General features: G+C 37.7%; 1 protein-coding gene across 1 annotated transcript in view; it reads right to left on the reverse strand.

The window, feature by feature from the left end:
• piezo2b (piezo-type mechanosensitive ion channel component 2b) overlaps positions 1 to 17,500 on the reverse strand; it is a gene marked incomplete at its 5' end in the record, with an annotated part of 117,272 nt that overhangs the window by 15,949 nt on the left and 83,823 nt on the right. The window contains 11 exons of the mRNA XM_079613404.1: positions 1 to 84; positions 2,560 to 2,742; positions 3,992 to 4,250; positions 5,635 to 6,231; positions 8,137 to 8,310; positions 9,747 to 9,937; positions 11,440 to 11,606; positions 11,687 to 11,755; positions 11,838 to 11,943; positions 12,891 to 12,989; positions 14,604 to 14,707. The exon at positions 1 to 84 is cut by the window's left edge and continues 205 nt beyond it. Of these exons, the coding sequence (XP_079469530.1) occupies positions 1 to 84; positions 2,560 to 2,742; positions 3,992 to 4,250; positions 5,635 to 6,231; positions 8,137 to 8,310; positions 9,747 to 9,937; positions 11,440 to 11,606; positions 11,687 to 11,755; positions 11,838 to 11,943; positions 12,891 to 12,989; positions 14,604 to 14,707 (2,033 nt within the window). The remainder of the gene's footprint in view (positions 85 to 2,559; positions 2,743 to 3,991; positions 4,251 to 5,634; positions 6,232 to 8,136; positions 8,311 to 9,746; positions 9,938 to 11,439; positions 11,607 to 11,686; positions 11,756 to 11,837; positions 11,944 to 12,890; positions 12,990 to 14,603; positions 14,708 to 17,500) is intronic.

A 17,500-nucleotide genomic window follows, 5' to 3' on the forward strand; every position in this document is an offset into this window, starting at 1 on the left:
CTCCTCGTCCATTGACTCGTCCTGATGAAGACACTCATCTTTACGGGACATTTTAGGGTCGTCTTCATCCCAGAGACCATGACACTGAGACAAAGACAGAGAGAGAGAGAGAGAGAGAGAGGTACACTAAATAAGATTAACTGACTCATTGAAGTCACTGTGATGGTCTTTGGTTAGGAAAACAAACTGGAAATTGAAAACAGTGCTTCATCCGAGAGGACCGAGACCCATTTATTGCCTGTATAATCAAAGTTGTAAAGTAAATAAAAGGCACTTTCCACAAATGGGATAACAATTCATGAACCATTTCTTTAAGCAATCTCACATTTTCCATCTAAAATCCTTTCTAGAAATTAGATTTGTTAACTATCTACTAGTTGAAAGTTTGGACGTACTTGCCTGAATTTGTTTTTCTCATGATCTTAAACTTTGTGAACCGTCTTCGTCTTAAATGCTTTACAACAAAGTCAAGGTGTTAACCTGTATTCTACAGGGGTGCCAAAATTATTGCAAACCTCATTAAAAAAATGTAATCTAAAATGCATATAACATTTAGTTTGGCCAGCTGAGAGGTGTACAAACACAATTTTCTGAAGGCTAACCAGCTTCTCTTTTTGGGTTGCATTTAAAAAAATTATAATAATCACGCATACATTTACAAGCAGCCTTTTTTATTTCATAAAATCAAACGCAAGTAAAATGCTTCAGCATGACATTGCACTTTTCACCGGGGCAACTAGTATTATCAGGAAAAACAGTGCCTGTAAAAATACTGAAAACTTGAGACCAATCTAATACCTGAAGAATTTGTATTTATTTTTTACTATAACGTTCACTGATTAACATTATAGAAAGAACATTTAGATTATTACACATTATATTATTTCCCTACAAACCTAGAATTCCTAAACCTTTGCTTTTAAGACTTTTTATCAGTGCACAGTTTACTAAAAAAAATATGATTAATTATTATAATAATTAAACTGTTATAATTATAAAATGATTAATTTTCCCCTCTCCAGGTTTCAGATTGGTTTTAATGTATTTATTTTTTGTGATATTACTTTACCGTGGTGTAAAGTGCAATCTCATGCTGAAGCTTCGATTTTATGAAATAATCTGAAACCTGGAGAGGAACCTCAAACATTAAGAATTGATTTTAAAATCCATTTTATGGTTCAAAGCTCTCAACAGTCTAGTGGCTTCGTTTAGATCTCATGTTGTCTGGTGAATTATGTTTCCAGCTGTACCTTGGCACCAAGCTGCTAAATACCTCAAAGCTAAAGCATAAAACAGACGAAGCAAGCATTATTTATTCCCAACAAGACTTTGGACTATGGAAATCAAGCAGTGTGCAGATCTTAAAGATCAAAAAAATATGCAAACTTATACCATGATCTGTTTAAATTCTTGATTATGATTGGTTGGATGGTGTGCAATTAAACCGTTTAATGAACAGTCAGTTCCAGTCAGTTTAATACCTGATCTATAATAATGCACCGTTTTCAATTGAAGCGCACACAAACACACACAGAGATTGGAGATCACAGATGCATTCAAGAGTACAGTTGCATGGCTTTTATTAATAAATGAGCTTCGCTACTGAATAGCTACATTATATTTCTCAATGAGGGAGTTACATCCCAGTTTTTGAAACTCGCTGCTTCGTTGTTAATAGAGAGAGACGCCGCACAGACGCAGGTAATTCACACACACATCTCTCTGTATCTGCATAATTACTTCAAATACATTCTGTAATTCATTAATTCAAATGTAATCGTACACACTACTTCATCTCTGTGTTTGATTTAAAGCGGGCAGAATGCTAGATCTAACTAATTATGAAAATAACCATCATTTTTACCCTTCCAGTCAAATATTGCACTGCAAACATCAATAACGTAATTAACTTGTCAATGCTGGCAAATGACCATGGTATAAGCGGAATAATCCACGGCTAGTTGTGCATTAAACCATTTAAATGTAATTTACCTCCACTTTGTGCATTAAAATAGTAGGCTGTGGATTATCCCTGACTTAAACTATATAAAAATACAGTACTAATAAAATATACGGTAACACTTTAGTATGGGAAAGACATATTCACTATTAACTACGACTTTTGCCTTAATAAACTCCTAATTAACTGCTTATTAATAGTTAGTAAGGCAGTTTTTGTAGTGTTTAAGTTTAGGTACTGGTAGGATTAAGGGATGTAGAGTATGGTCATGCAGAATAAGGCACTAATATGTGCTTTATAAGTACTAATAAACAGATAATATGCATGCTAATAAGCAACAAGTTTATAGTGAGAACTTAACCCTAAAATAAAATGTTCCCAAATATACTTATTTAGGTTTTTTTATTTGCATGCATTCTGCATTTATATTTGCATATGCTAACCATACCTATTCCGCCCAGTACACAAGAATAGTTTTTTTTTATCAAAGCATGAAAATGCATGAAATGTGCTTTAATGACTAGGTTTATTAGTTCTACTGACTTTATCAAGTTTAGCATCACTACTATTAGATGGACAAATGAAGTAAGCGAGAGAACCTTTAGTATGGATCTGTGGAAGAACAGAATCAGCAGCTGCACCAGGTCATAGTGCACGTATCCTTCTTTCTTCTCTATACCGAGGATGTTGGGCGGATGGTACGGCTTCAACTTGTTGACCTCCACGTTCTGGTTGAATGGGAAAAAGCTGAACTGGAAGAAGTACTTGACGACGATGGTGATCTGGAGGAAATAAGATGAGATAAGATAAGATAAGATAAGATAAGATAAGATAAGATAAGATAAACCTTTATTCGTCCCACAGTGGGGAAATTTCTGTGTTACAGCAGCAAAAATTAAGAAATAAAAATATAAAAATAAATGCAAAAAAAAAAAAAAAAAAATATACACATACTATAATAACAGTATATACACAATACAATGTATAAATACAAAATGGGGGGGGGGGGATAAATTAAAATACGCATTTCGGGTAATATTTAAAGTGGTATTTCCCTTAATTGTGAACACTATGGCACATAATATTACACGTTACATGTAATATAATATTTCACACAGGTAATGTTTATTGCACAGCTAAAAAGTAATAACAGTATATTTTGGTGACAAAAATATACTTGCATAAATAAAAACATACTTAAATTTAAAATGAATTCTTATATAAAAAAATGTAACAGATGCTACTGGACTCCAAGCAGATTGGCTAGACTTAAACGAAAAGATACTGCACTATGCTGGCGCTGTAACAAAGATATAGGAACTGTGGTTCATATGTTAAATGTGACAAGGTGGAGGAACTCCGGGAGAAAATTGTACAGTTTGTTAATAATACTTTAAGTCGGTTATTATATAAGAACCCTGCCTTGTGTTGTTGGATATTATACTGACAACAGATGCTATGGTGCCGTCTAGCTATGAGACATCGGAAGTCATGAGTAAGTTGAGGTAAGGGGTAAAAAACAAAACATGTTACTGTTACAATTTTTTTTTTGACTGATGTTGTTTGTTTAAAAAAGCAAAAAAAAAAAAATCACTTATATGTATAATTTGCGCATACTACTACATACAGGTGAAACTCGAAAAATTTGAATATCATGTAAAAGTTCATTTATTTCAGTAATTCAACTTAAAAGGTGAAACTAATATATTATATAGACTCATTACATGCAAAGTGAGATATTGCAAGCCTTTATTTTGTTATAATTTTGATGATTATGGCTTACAGCTTATGAAAAGCTTTTCACAATATTCTAATTTTGAATTTGGGGTTTTCATAAGCTGTAAGCCATAATCATCAAAATTATAACAAATAAAGGCTTGAAATATCTCACTTTGCATGTAATGAGTCTATATAATATATTAGTTTCACCTTTTAAGTTGAATTACTGAAATAAATGAACTTGGCCTGTACAGAATATGTAGCCACAAAACTCAATACACAAGTAATTTCTCTCTTGAAACAAACCCTGACCTCTGTGTAAACGATGGCCGTCATCCAGAAACGCTTGCTGGGCCGAGGAACAGAGAGCATCGCCCACAGGAAGATGAGGATGGGCAGCACCAGTGTCGCCATGGAAGCCGAGATCATGTGGTTGAGGATGATGACCAGGTAACACACCATCTCCGAGTGCGCCACCAGCAGGTTGTAGAGAGAGTAGCACAGCTGCAGGCCCAGCGGCTGCGATCTGTAGAAACCCTCGGAGTTCTCCAGCTCCTCGTCGTAGAACATTCTGGATAACAGTGTGGAAAACAGATCACACTAAACGACTGCATGTAGCCGGTCACACACCAACGGTTATACCTACAATACCTACTGTGTACTGGTTTTACTGGTAAAGGGGAAAGTGCAGACTTGAGTATGACGTGTGTATTACACTGGTATTACAAATTTAACGTGGTTTATGAGGACATTTCATGAGTCCTCATAATACAAATAGCTTAAAAAACAATGTTTTATTAAAAATGTTAAAATGCAGAATGTTTCCTGTGATGGGTAGGTTTAGAGATACGGGCAGTGTGTGTGTGTGTGTGTGTGTGTGTGTGTGTGATGGGCAGGTTTAGGGATAGGGGTAGTGTGTGTGTGTGTGTGTGTGTGTGTGTGTGTGTGTGTGTGTGTGTGTGTGTGTGTGTGTGTGTGTGTGTGTGTGTTTGGCAGGTTTAGGGATACGGGCAGTGTGTGTTTGTGTGTGTGTGATGGGCAGGTTTAGGGATAGGGGAAGTGTGTCTGTGTGTGTGTGTGTGTTGGGCAGGTTTAGGGATACGGGCAGTGTGTGTGTGTGTGTGTGATGGGCAGGTTTAGGGATAGGGGTAGTGTGTGTGTGTGTGTGTGTGTGTGTGTGTGTGTGTGTGTGTGTGTGTGTGTGTGAGATGGGCAGGTTTAGGGATACGTGCAGTGTGTGTGTGTGTGTGTGTGTGTGTGTGTGTGTGTGTGTGTGTGTTGGGCAGGTTTAGGGATACGGGCAATGTGTGTGTGTGTGTGATGGGCAGGTTTAGGGATAGGGGTAGTGTGTGTGTGTGTGTGTGTGTGTGTGTGTGTGTGTGTGTGTGTGTGTGTGTGTGTGTGTGTGTGTGTGTGTGTGTGTGATGGGCAGGTTTAGGGATAGGGGTAGTGTGTGTGTGTGTGTGTGTGTGTGATGGGCAGGTTTAGGGATACGGGCAGTGTGTGTGTGTGTGTGTGATGGGCAGGTTTAGGGATAGGGGTAGTGTGTGTGTGTGTGTGTGTGTGTGTGTGTGTGTGTGTGTGTGTGTGTGTGTGTGTGTGTGTGTGATAACCTTGTTATCTTGTGTATTTAAGCCCCAGTGTTTCCTATGTTCTCGGTCTGGTGTGGACCTTTATGGTTCGGTTTTGCCTGTCTTGCCACTTGTCTGGATTTTCTCAGTTTGTCCTTCATCTCATTTGCCTGGATTTGCTTTTGTTATGTTTTGTTGGATGTCTTTTAACTGCATTTGGATTCTACTCCCCCTCGTTTCTGAACCAACCCACGTTACAAATAGCACACACTAAAACTACACTGGTATGTGAGATATTACATCAGTATTGGTATTGGTATTTTCTGCCACATTTATGCCACTTCTTAATACCCTTTAAATAAGCCGTTATGCAAAATGACTGACTTGTTGAGCAGCAGTTCGCTGGCGGTCAGATCGGTGGTCGTGGAGGGCAGCAGAGGGTCGTCCAGATCGGATCTGCTTTCGGGTGTCATCACCATCAGACGTTTATCGCTGTCACTGTCGTCGCTCACAGAGAGACGGTCGAAGCTCACGGCTTTGCTGTAGCTGGGCGGCACGTCGGCGTCTGAGGTGTTTGGCGCGTCCGTGTCTGGAGTGAAAAGCTGCCTGCTGACCGGATCCGCTTGCATGTTCTCCGCTCCTGAGGACTCACCTTCATCCTGATGGATAGACTCTTCACACTCCTCATCATCAGTAGCACACTGCTCTTCCTCTCGGCGCTCATCACACGCAAGCGGAGGATCCTGATTATCTTTCACTGCTGCCTCCGGATCCACGAAATCCCATTGGACTTCCTCTTCCGCTTCCTCGTCCCGCATCACTTCCTCCTGATCGTCTCCCTCAGCTTGGCCCTCACTGGCTCGGCGCTCCGGCTCTGCAGTTTTCTCCTTGTCCTCCAGCTGGTCTCGCTCATCCTCAGCCTCGTCTATCGTGTCGTTGGTGCCTTGTCGAGAGAACAGCGTTACGCACTGAGTGGGTTCACTGGGAAACACAACACAAACAGGAAACAACATCATATTACAATCACTGCGAACATGTCAACGTATGAATTGTGGAACATTTTCAGAAGACGTTTTGATGTATTGGGTTTGAACATTTCCTGTAGTGCTGTATAATCAAAAAATACACAAATACATGAACTTAAACATTTACTTTGTCTTCCCAAAAATGTATATTTACCACTGAAATATCCTTGCTTTTTTAGGATTTCATTCATTTTTAGAAGTGAATTGATGTCCGATACTTCCAAAATGTACAACCAATTATTTGACTGTATTTTTGACAAAATAATACCTAAATAATGTTATTCTACAATAATAAAAATGTGTATGTAAATTTTATATGTTTTTATGCATGTATTATTTTGATAATATTTATTATATATACATACACACAAACAATGTGTAATTATCATTATATTACTATTAGTTTAAAATAATAAAATGTATTATTAAAATGAATAAAAATGTAATAGATGACATTTACAATATTAATACTATACTTATTTATATATATATATATATATATATATATATATATATATATATATATATATATATATATATATATATATATATATATTAGAACTGTCAATAGATTACATTTTTTAATCATGATCACGCACACTTAACGTGAAATAAAGCATACACAATTTATCTTCATAACACGTTCATTTTGTCTTCATTTGCCATATCCAGCAAAGTTAACCATCAGATTGAAGGGTGATTATTTTTAATAATTTTAACGCATTTAGGTTTTTGAATCAATGCATTAATGTATTAACATTGACAGCCTAATATATGTATATATAGTCAGCCAGATAAAACAGAAATGTGTAAATATCAGTTAAAGGATTAGTTCATTTTTAAAAAAAAATTTGCTGATCATTTACTCTCCCCGATGTCCTCCAACATGTCCATGTCTTTCTTTCTTCATTCGAAAAGAAATTAAGGTTTTTGATGAAAACATTTCTCCATATAATGGACGTCAATGGGCCCCAAACGGTTCAAGGTCCAAATGACAGTGTCAGCGCCGCTTCAACGGGCTTTAAACGACACCAGACGATGAATAAGGGTCTTATCTAGCGAAACGTGCGCTCATTTAAAAAATAAATAAAGAAGTTTAAGTTTTATAAGCACAAATGCTCGCCCTGTTCTGTGATGCGCGTTCGTGACGTCACGTAATACGCAATTACGTTGAAAAGGTCACGCTTCACGAGTCAGTGTTTACAAATGTGCGGAAGGAGGACCATATACACATATTCAAATGTCTTTGTGTCAGTTTATCGTTTAAAATGCCCATCTCGTGTGTGTATCCTGGGTGTTGTAACATTAAAAAGCCTAAAAGAAAATTTTCGTCAGGATAGAAATGTTTTACTTTTTATAGAAGCGTGACCTTTTCAACGTAATTGCGTATTACGTGACGTCACGAACGCGCATCACAGAACAGGGCGAGCATTTGTGCTTATAAAACTTAAACTTTTTTATATATTTTTGAAATGACTAAACGTTTCGCTAGATAAGACCCGTATTCATCGTCTGGTGTCGTTTAAAGCCCGTTGAAGCGGCGCTGACACTGTCATCTGGACCTTGAACTGTTTGGATCCCAGTGACGTCCATTATATGGAGAAATGTTTTCATCAAAAACCTTAATTTCTTTTCGACTGAAAAAAGAAAGACATGGACATCATGGATGACATGGGGGTGAGTAAATTATCAGCAAAAGTTTTTTTTAAAGTGAACTAATCCTTTAATATTTTAATTTATTTTTCTTTATTTTTCCATTTTTCCATTAGCATAGCAAACCTGTTTACATTATAAATTATATGAAGATAAATAAAAATGTGTGGAGGGTGAGGATGAATGTGATGAAGAGGATTATGAGCACCTGGACATGACGCTGCTTCCGCTGTCCGCCGAGGAGTTGGACATGTCCAAGCCGTAGATTTTGCGTAGTTTGGGACGAGCGCGTTCGCTGGTTTTGGGAATATTCTGAGGCATGTCGTCCAAGTCGTCCAAGGTGGACTGGCGGGAAAACAGCATGGTGGCTTCGGTGTATGCGCTGACAGATGGACAGATGGACAGATGAGTGGAAATATAATGCAATGAAAAAGATGACAAGAAATCATGAGGGGAAAAGTCTCCTGGTTCTCAGATGTTGCTCCTGAGAAAAATAAAAAACTTTAATTGTGCTTGTCATGTACTGTAAATGTCACAAGGTGAGATACAACCTATATATTTTTAAAGTTATGTGATTTGTAAGACAAACAGAACCTCACATCTCCTGAGATATGAACAACACAAACACATACTGCCATTTGTCTCCACCCCCACAGAGTGAAGTTGGTTAGATATAGTCGTACCTTCATTAAGTGTGTTCATATCTATGGGGACTAAATCATATATTCTAGAATGAACAAGTAGAGTTCAGCACTTCAGCCGTCTAAGGATATCACCTCTGTCTAATGACCGAGACTGAGGAGTTTGTGATTATTAGATCACATTCACCTGGACTTAAAGTCCCCCTGTGGAGAAAATCCAGCTTTTAATGTTGTTTATATGTCTATGTGGTGTTTTTAATAAGCTTTAAGACAATGCATGTGTAAATTCATAAGTGGACAGCATTGCTGAGTATTTTCTGCTCAATACTGCAGTGAACCAAAGACAGTCTCAAAAACACGGTGTGAAATCACTGGTGTTTCTGACGTCACAAACGACCTTGTAACCAATCAGATCAACGTGTGATCGTCAACCAGTGGATCTCTGAGTGAGTGAGTGGAGGCGGGGCTCATTTGCATATTCATAGAACTGTGTAACCAATCAGATCAACGTTTGATCGTCAACCAGTGGATCTCTGAGCTGAGTGAGTGAGTGGAGGCGGGGCTCATTTGCATATTCATAGAACTGTGTAACCAATCAGATCAACGTGTGATCGTCAACCAGTGGATCTCTGAGCTGAGTGAGTGAGTGGAGGCGGGGCTCATTTGCATATTCATAGAACCGCGTATAATAAATGAGGCAAGGGTGTCGAGTTACATTCAAGCTATTTTAAGGCATGAAGAAAAAAGCTTTCAAATATGTAATTTTGGTGATCAAAGATGAGTTTTAAGGGATAAAATGATTGACTACACTGTAAAAAAAAATGTTCATGATTTGTTATCACAACTTTGTATCTTTTGTCAAATCAACTTCGATAACTAATATGTGAAGATAACATACTATTTTGAGTTTCTGTTTATTAAACCATTCTTCTTCATTGTATTAACTCAAATTTTAATATTTTTTTTTAAGTTAAACTAACTTTTTTTTTTTTTCAGTGTACAGGGGGACTTTAAAGATGAACAAACATCAAATAAACCTTTTTCATTTTTGGATTCAGATGAAATAAAGAGGTAATTAAATGACTTTGCCACACTGAAAAGCACAAGAAACCTTCACCCCGCTTATCGGAAACTGTCGTTGATCTCAACCTGAAATAATAAAGTGGAGGATGAGCACCTGGAGAGGCTGTCTCTGGAGGCGAATCCAGACCGCAAGGAATCCAGACTGTGTCCGACCCGTCTGTGGCGGGATCTGATTGAGCCCGAATCCTCCTCACTGATCCGGTCCAGTCCAGATTCACGAGATCCGTTGAGTTTCATCTGCTTCTGGTAGTACACATGGATGCTCTCACGGGACGGCACGTTTCCCTGCAGGACAAAGAACACAGGGGATCAGGTCTAGACCCACAGCAGCTAGGCTGATTCATTACATTTTTGGATTATTCTCAGAAATGTGTTCCACCTTGTGCCGATCCCAAAAGCTACCAATGCATTTTAATTACAAATATGTGACCCTGGACCACAAAACCAGTCACATGGGTCAATGTTTTTAAATTGAGACTTATACATCAGCTGAAAGCTGAATAAATAAGCGTTCCATTGATGTGTGGTTTGTTAGGATATGACAATATTTGGCCGAGATACAACTATTGAAAATCTGGAATCTGAGGGTGCAAAAAAATCGTGTTACCCTCCATTTTATTATTGCTTAAAGAATTCTGATTGAATTAAGAATTATTGGAAATATGGAAAACAATTTGTGTGCATATTATTTGCTTGTAAATTTCTTCTTTAGTGTACTGATAAAAAAAATTATACACACACATACAGTTGCCTTGGCTTTGGCTTGCTTGGTTGGAGACATTTAATATTCAACAATATTATATTGATCTGCCTTACTTCAGGTGGACGATGACGCAATTTTCTTCAAGAAACAAACTTTGTTGTATTATTTTTATGCTATCACTGTGAAGCTGCTTTGATACAATCTGTATTGTAAAAAGTGCTGTATAAATAAAGGTGACTTGACTTGACAGTATGTTGGACTTTCATGTTTTATGGGGACATTCCATAGACATACTGATTTTATACTTATCAAACTGCATATTAATATACTATAAAATAAATTGTTATCCTCATGGAAGCCAAAAAAAGTCCCCACAAGAACAAGCCATCACACACACACACACACACACGCACGCACACGCAAACACACACACACACACACACACACACACACACACACGCACGCACACACACACACACACACACGCGCGCGCACGCACACACACACACACACACACACACACACACACAACAATGCTAGATCTAACGAGCCGTAACTGATGAAAATAACCATAATTTTTACCCTTCCAGTCAAATATTGCACTGCAAACATCAATAACAGCTTTAACTTATGAATTCTGGCAAATGACCATGGTATAAGTGGAATAATCAACGGCTAGCTGTGCATTAAACCATTTAAATGCTTCGCTTTGCATCGGCCGATTCTTTGCCTCGATGTCATGCATTAAAATGGTGTATACCATGGTCTGGGTGAATACTCGATTCTGATTGGCTGCAGGGTGTCCCTTAAAAAGTGATGTAGGACACCTAGTAAAGGAGTTCTAAAACCGTTAGATTTCGATTGTAAAACGAATTAAAATATAAACTAATGTTTTAAAATTGTGTTTTTTGGCAAGTGAACATGGTATAAGCGGGTTAATGCCCTTCGAGGTGTCCATGGTCAGCTATTAATGGACGACGGCGACGCGTGAACCGTCCGACGCGCAGCGGAGACACCTCGTCGGGCATTAACCCTTACTTAATGCACAGCTAGATGTATGTATATATAAGCATCTGTAGAGAACCTTTTTGACTTCTCTGGTCAGCATGCAGCGCTCGATGCGCAGGACGGTGGAGATGTCGATGTATTCCCTGCAGACGGAGTTCAGCCACTTGGTGATGCTCTCGACGGTGGTCAGAAACAAGACCCACGTGAACTTGATGATGTTGAAGACCCTCTTGATGATGTTGTCTACAGGAAGTGGAAAGTTGCGTTTAAGTTGTGAGGTTTTTCTGAGGTTTATATGAAACGAACGTGAGCCATGAACACACCTGGTCCGTCAGTTTTCTCTTCCTCTGAACTCTGCCGTTCTTCTTCACCGACCTCTATCGCCACATGAACTACACACAAGAAGTTGCTTGTCCATTGAGACCAACTTTACAATTATGGACACACATTTTCAGATGTTAAAGAGCGCCGTACCTTCTTTCTTGTCTTTTCTGTGTCTGCGCTTCCAGAAATAACGCCTCCCTTTGCCTCTTTCCTTCAGGACTGCTTTAGAGTCCGTGATCCAGGTATGATACACAAACTACGGAGCAACAGCAATAGAAATTCATCCATTATTGAAGCCTTTGAATAAAGTGTCGCACAAGGACATAAACACACAAACATGTTCAGCCATTTTAGGAAACCAGTTGAATATGGATCAAGTTTCAACGCAATGCATTTTTCATTTTGATCACAAATGTGTATTTTATCCCCTGAAAAGGCTGAATTTGACAAGCACATCCACACACTGCATACAAACAACTCTTCCATCCGAATATTCAAAATCTGTGAATTTTTGAATTGCATTATGGATTATTGATGAGATGTATTTAATGATCAGATTAAACAGAGTTGTTTGAATGCAGGATGCACAAGAAAATGGAAAATTAAAAGACAGAAACTGTTTTTTGCTCCATTAATATCAGAATGATTCACGTTCGGTGTGAACGCTATTTCTTAAATGCAATGGAGCAAATCACACAATTTACTAGCAACAACATTAAATGATAACATTTTAAAATAAGGATCCATTTGTCGACTACATTAGTAAACAATTGAGCATGTATTACATTAAGCATGTTACTAATTTACTAATGCATTATTAAAATCAAAGTTGTATCTGTTAATATTATTTAATGGACCTGAGCTGACATGAACTAACGGTTAACAAAGATTCATAAATACTGCACCAAATGCATTGCTCATCAACTAATGTTAACTAATGGGACCTTATTGTAAAGTGTTACCAATGAAATGATTAAAAATAAACCCAAAAAAACACACCAAAGACAACATTCACATTGAACAACACCTCTAAATCATTTCCATTCCATGCATCCTTGAAGGATATTTCACATTATTTACAATCCCGTTATATTTACAAATATATATATATCATAGTTGGAACAACATGGAATGGAAATCTTCCAATAAAACACCACCAGCAAACACAGATACACACAGATGAGCCGTTCCCTGCGGTGGTACCTTGGCCGCTCTGATTAAATACTGCAGAACAGTTTTGGGCAGTTTAATGAGTGATCTGGGTAAAGCCACGAGGGCCGAAGCAAACTTTCTGATCGCTCGCTGAGAGGAGAGAGAACCAGGAGAAAGTCACAGCATCAGTGTCCTGAAACCCTTCAAACAGTTACAACACTAAAACAACAGATCAACAGTTAATACATAGGCTTGTAACTAAAAAGATGGAGGAACCGATTGCTCTGGAAATTTTGATGTTGGAATTTTCTTAAAGGGGTGGTTGAGTTTGATTTCCCTTTTTCTAACTGTAGTTAGTGTGTAATGTTGCTGTTGGATCATAAACAACATCTGCAAAGTTACAACGCTCAAAGTTCAAAGCAAAGGGAGATATTTGCTTTTAAAGAAATCGCTTTTTAAGGACTACAACAAACGGCTGGTAGGAACTACACGACATTCCTCCCGGTTTAGTGACATCACCAACCCTAAAATTTACATAAACCCCGCCCCTGGAACACGATTTATAGATTATCATGACAGAATATGCTAATCAATGACTAGAAGATAACTACACATAAGCTGCATAAATTCATCAACTAACCATTCAGAAATTTTGTCTACATGTTGTCACTTCTTCTTGAGTCTCTCCATCATTGTTTGAACATAAAAGGCTAAAAGTTTTTGAAATAATCAGTGTGTGTGTGTGTTTGTGAGGTAAAAGAACACAAACTCTTGAAGCTCCGCACCCTGTGCCGGGAGCAGCAGCTCATTTGCATTTAAAGGGACAGACACAAAACGGTGTGTTTTTGCTCACCCTCAAAAAGTGACTTTAACATGCTATATAAAAATATCTGTGGGGTATTTTGACCTAAAACTTCACACACACACTCTGGAGACATCAGAGACTTATTTTACATCTTGTGAAAAGGGCATTATACCACCCCTTTAAGAGGAGAAGATGTACAGATGATGGATGTTGGGCTATTTTATTGGGGATTGAAAGAAAAATCACAGAAATCTCATTAAAACAGCAATTTAAAGCTTTTAATGTCAATTATGTCTATGTGGTATTTTTAATATGCTTTAAGACAAACCATGTGTAAATTCATGTCAACACCATAGGGTATTTTTCTTTTAAACTGAAGACAGTCAAAAAAACATGTTTTGAAATCGCTGGTGTTTCTGATGTCACAAACTACTTTGTAACCAATCAGATCAACGTGTGATCGTCAACCAGTGGATCTCTGAGCTGAGTGAGTGAGTGGAGGCGGGGCTCATTTGCATATTCATAGAACCACGTGTACTAAATGAAGCAAGGGTGTCGAGTTACATTCAAGCTATTTTAAGGCATGAAGAATCATTTTGGGGATTTAAGGGATACAATTATTGACTACAGGGAGACTTTAATATAGTTTAAATGGAGATCAACTAGAGACTTTGAAGTCTCCTCAGATGTTTCTCCTGAGAAGAAGTCCTCAGTAATGGATGTGTTTTTTATCCTCAAGTATGAGCTCCATATTCTCACTATATCATATATGAGCCATAAAAAGCCTGATGTGATACTCAGAAAACACATGATTCATTTTATATTTTGTCTAAAGGTTCAATAAACTGTTGCAAAAAATCTAGATTTTTCGGACTATTACTTCAAATGTTAGGCTTTCCCGGGTTGAAATTAAAGTTTCTTCATTTACACAAAAAGTTGAGTAAATTGGGTTCACTCACCTGAAAGGCTGATCTCTTGGGTGCTTCTTCATCTTTTTTCTCATCATCTTCCTCTTCCTCTTCACTGTCAGTTTCAAACAGGTAATAATCACCACTTCTAACCACTGAGAGAGGAACGGAGGAGAGCGTTTAGCCAAAACAATCATAGAAAATCAGCAAACAGGAGAATATCATGCTTTTGACGATTCACACACACACACACACACACACGCACACACACACACACACACACACACACACACACACACACACACACACGCACACACACGGTAACACTTTATATTGAGTATACCGAAATAAAGTACTTCATATATATATACAAAATCAAGGTTAAAAATATGAAATAAACAATTTTAAGTTTTGCTCATCACATTTGCATAATCAAATCGCATTGATTATGGATAAGTTAGTTAATTCTGAGAAAATACCATTAAATCTCTTGATTAAACTTACCTGAATCTCTAAATCTGAAAACCATACAGTCAAACTTAATTTATCAGGCATTAACAGAACATGGACATTTGTAAAGCAGCGCCAACACTTTAAATATCCCATTTTAATAAGCAATTACCAATAAAATTAATCCATAAAATGGAGGGGGTAAAAAAACTACACAGTTATATATCTCTAGTTGTGTTAGTCAGTCATCTAACACCTCGGAAACACAGCTGTGTCTGCAGTTTCACAGATGCATTGAAAAACAGTAATTGGAATAAGGAAACTGCCTTGTGTCCTTGAACAGAAGAGCCACAATGGAGAGGGAGGGCAGGGGAGGATGCTGGGAAAACATTTCAAAACTTTATACCAAATACTGGCCCTATAAAGCTCTAAAAACGTGTTTTCTATAGTGATTAGAGGGTCTCTCATTTAAAAAAACATGGTACAACAGTAATACCATGGCTTTTTGGACAGGATCATGATAGTAATACTATGGTAGTGTTTGCAGTAAATTGGGAGTGCATGTAAATACCATAGTATGTGAATATGGCAGCCATATTCAATCATGTACCGTGGTATTACCGTCCCATACCATGACCGTAACATTGTACCTTGATGCGTTTTCCTTAATAACAATCGACATTCTAATCACTATAAAACAAATATTAACATTAATGTCGCAGGTTTATAGTGAAATCGCATCTCCTGTGCGTCAGTATCACGCTGATAACTGAGATCATCAATGAAGACAAAGGAAATACCGTCTCACACGCTGACAAGCATCAAGACTTTGAGTTTGAAGGTATTTCTTTTGCTTTTTGATGGTTTTCTGTTGAGCACTTTCTTTGTTGAAGAGGATATAAAGAGAGGGACCATACAGTTAGTTGTTCATCCAGAAATGAAAGCTCACCAGATTTTTTTTCTCTCCATGGAAATCAAAAGGAGACGTACAAACTCTTTTAAATACAATGAACGTTTTCAAGCTGACTTTATTTGAGTTTGATTTGTTTGAGGCAAAGTAATCCAGGTTTCCACTAACATAACTATACAGCTTTGTATTTTGCTCTGTATATTCTGCCATTTAAAAGTTTGGGGTTGGTAAGATGTTTTTTTTTTTTTTACAGTATATTTACAACTAGAAAGTATAGTTTGTTGGGACAAACTTTTATGTTGGCTTGACAAAGCCTTGTCTGAAAGTGTTATAAGCTTCCTAGCATGATGTAAGCATGTCTAAGCATATGTCTAGCATTATTTTACATTTTTCTCGCATGTTTGCAACAGATTTCATCACATTGCTAACATGAATTAACATGTTACAGCATTTGTTTTAACAGATTGCAGATTTAGCAGATTGTTAGCATGAATTAACATGTTTTAGAACGTTATTTACATGAATTAGCATGTTGCTAGCATGTTTTTTTAACACATTGCTAACATTAATTAGCATGTTGTTAGCATTTTGCTACCATGAATTAGCATGTTATAACCATAGACTGTATAAAACAATGTACAGTGTCCGTGGCGTCACCCGTCAGTTTTCGTAAAAGCATTTCTGAGCCTAAAGTGGGCGGAGCCGGCCGTCGCCATCTTGGCAGTTCTTGGCGTCGCTATCGGATAATCGAAAATGGTCAAAGAGGCGATTAGCTGAGGTGACATGACGATAACAGACAGCAGATAAACGGCTAGTAGTGAGTGACGCAGCGGCAATCCACCTGTCACTCAAGTGGCCACGCCCTTAATTATGCAGAGCTATAATGCTTAATATAATTTAAATCGTTGAGTTATAAAAAAATTCACCTCCCTCACAGTTGTCACGAAGGGCAAAATTAGCTATATAGACCATAACCATTTTTTGAACCAGGCTGTAAACATATTTTTTCCTGCTGTAAAGTTGGGCATTTTAACATGGGGGACTATAGGATTGACTCTCTTTTGGAGCCGGTCTCTAGTGGCCAGACGATGAATCACAGTTTAAGTCACTTCAGAGAGACTGGAAGGTTGCCGCTTGGATTGAACACATTGCTAGCATTAATTAGCATGGGGCTAGCATGTCCTAAGCTAGGCTTTGTTAGTTATATATATATTGTTTCATTGTACAGAAAAGAGCATTCGACATAGCTCCTTAAAACAGAAAAAACCAAGGGTGAAAAGATGATGACTGAATTTTCATTTCTGGATGAATTATTCCTATAACATCAAGACGGCTCACATTGATCTAAGTGTGAGATGATGAGGAAACATCTCTCTCTTTTCCACAACAGAGTTTCTGGTGGATTTGAACAAAGCAGAGTGATTCTCTACTGTACGGCTCCGTTCACCCGCTTATACGATCACATGACAACAAGCCAGAACCATCCAGACGTTCAACTTTTCCTTCAGCAGCTGTATAGATCTATTTAAGGCATCAAATAGACGTCATTAATCTTCATATATCCTTAAACACTATTTTGTAAGCATTT

Source organism: Phoxinus phoxinus, assembly GCF_949152265.1.
Source record: "Phoxinus phoxinus genome assembly, chromosome: 5".
NCBI classification, from domain to species: Eukaryota; Metazoa; Chordata; class Actinopteri; order Cypriniformes; family Leuciscidae; genus Phoxinus; species Phoxinus phoxinus.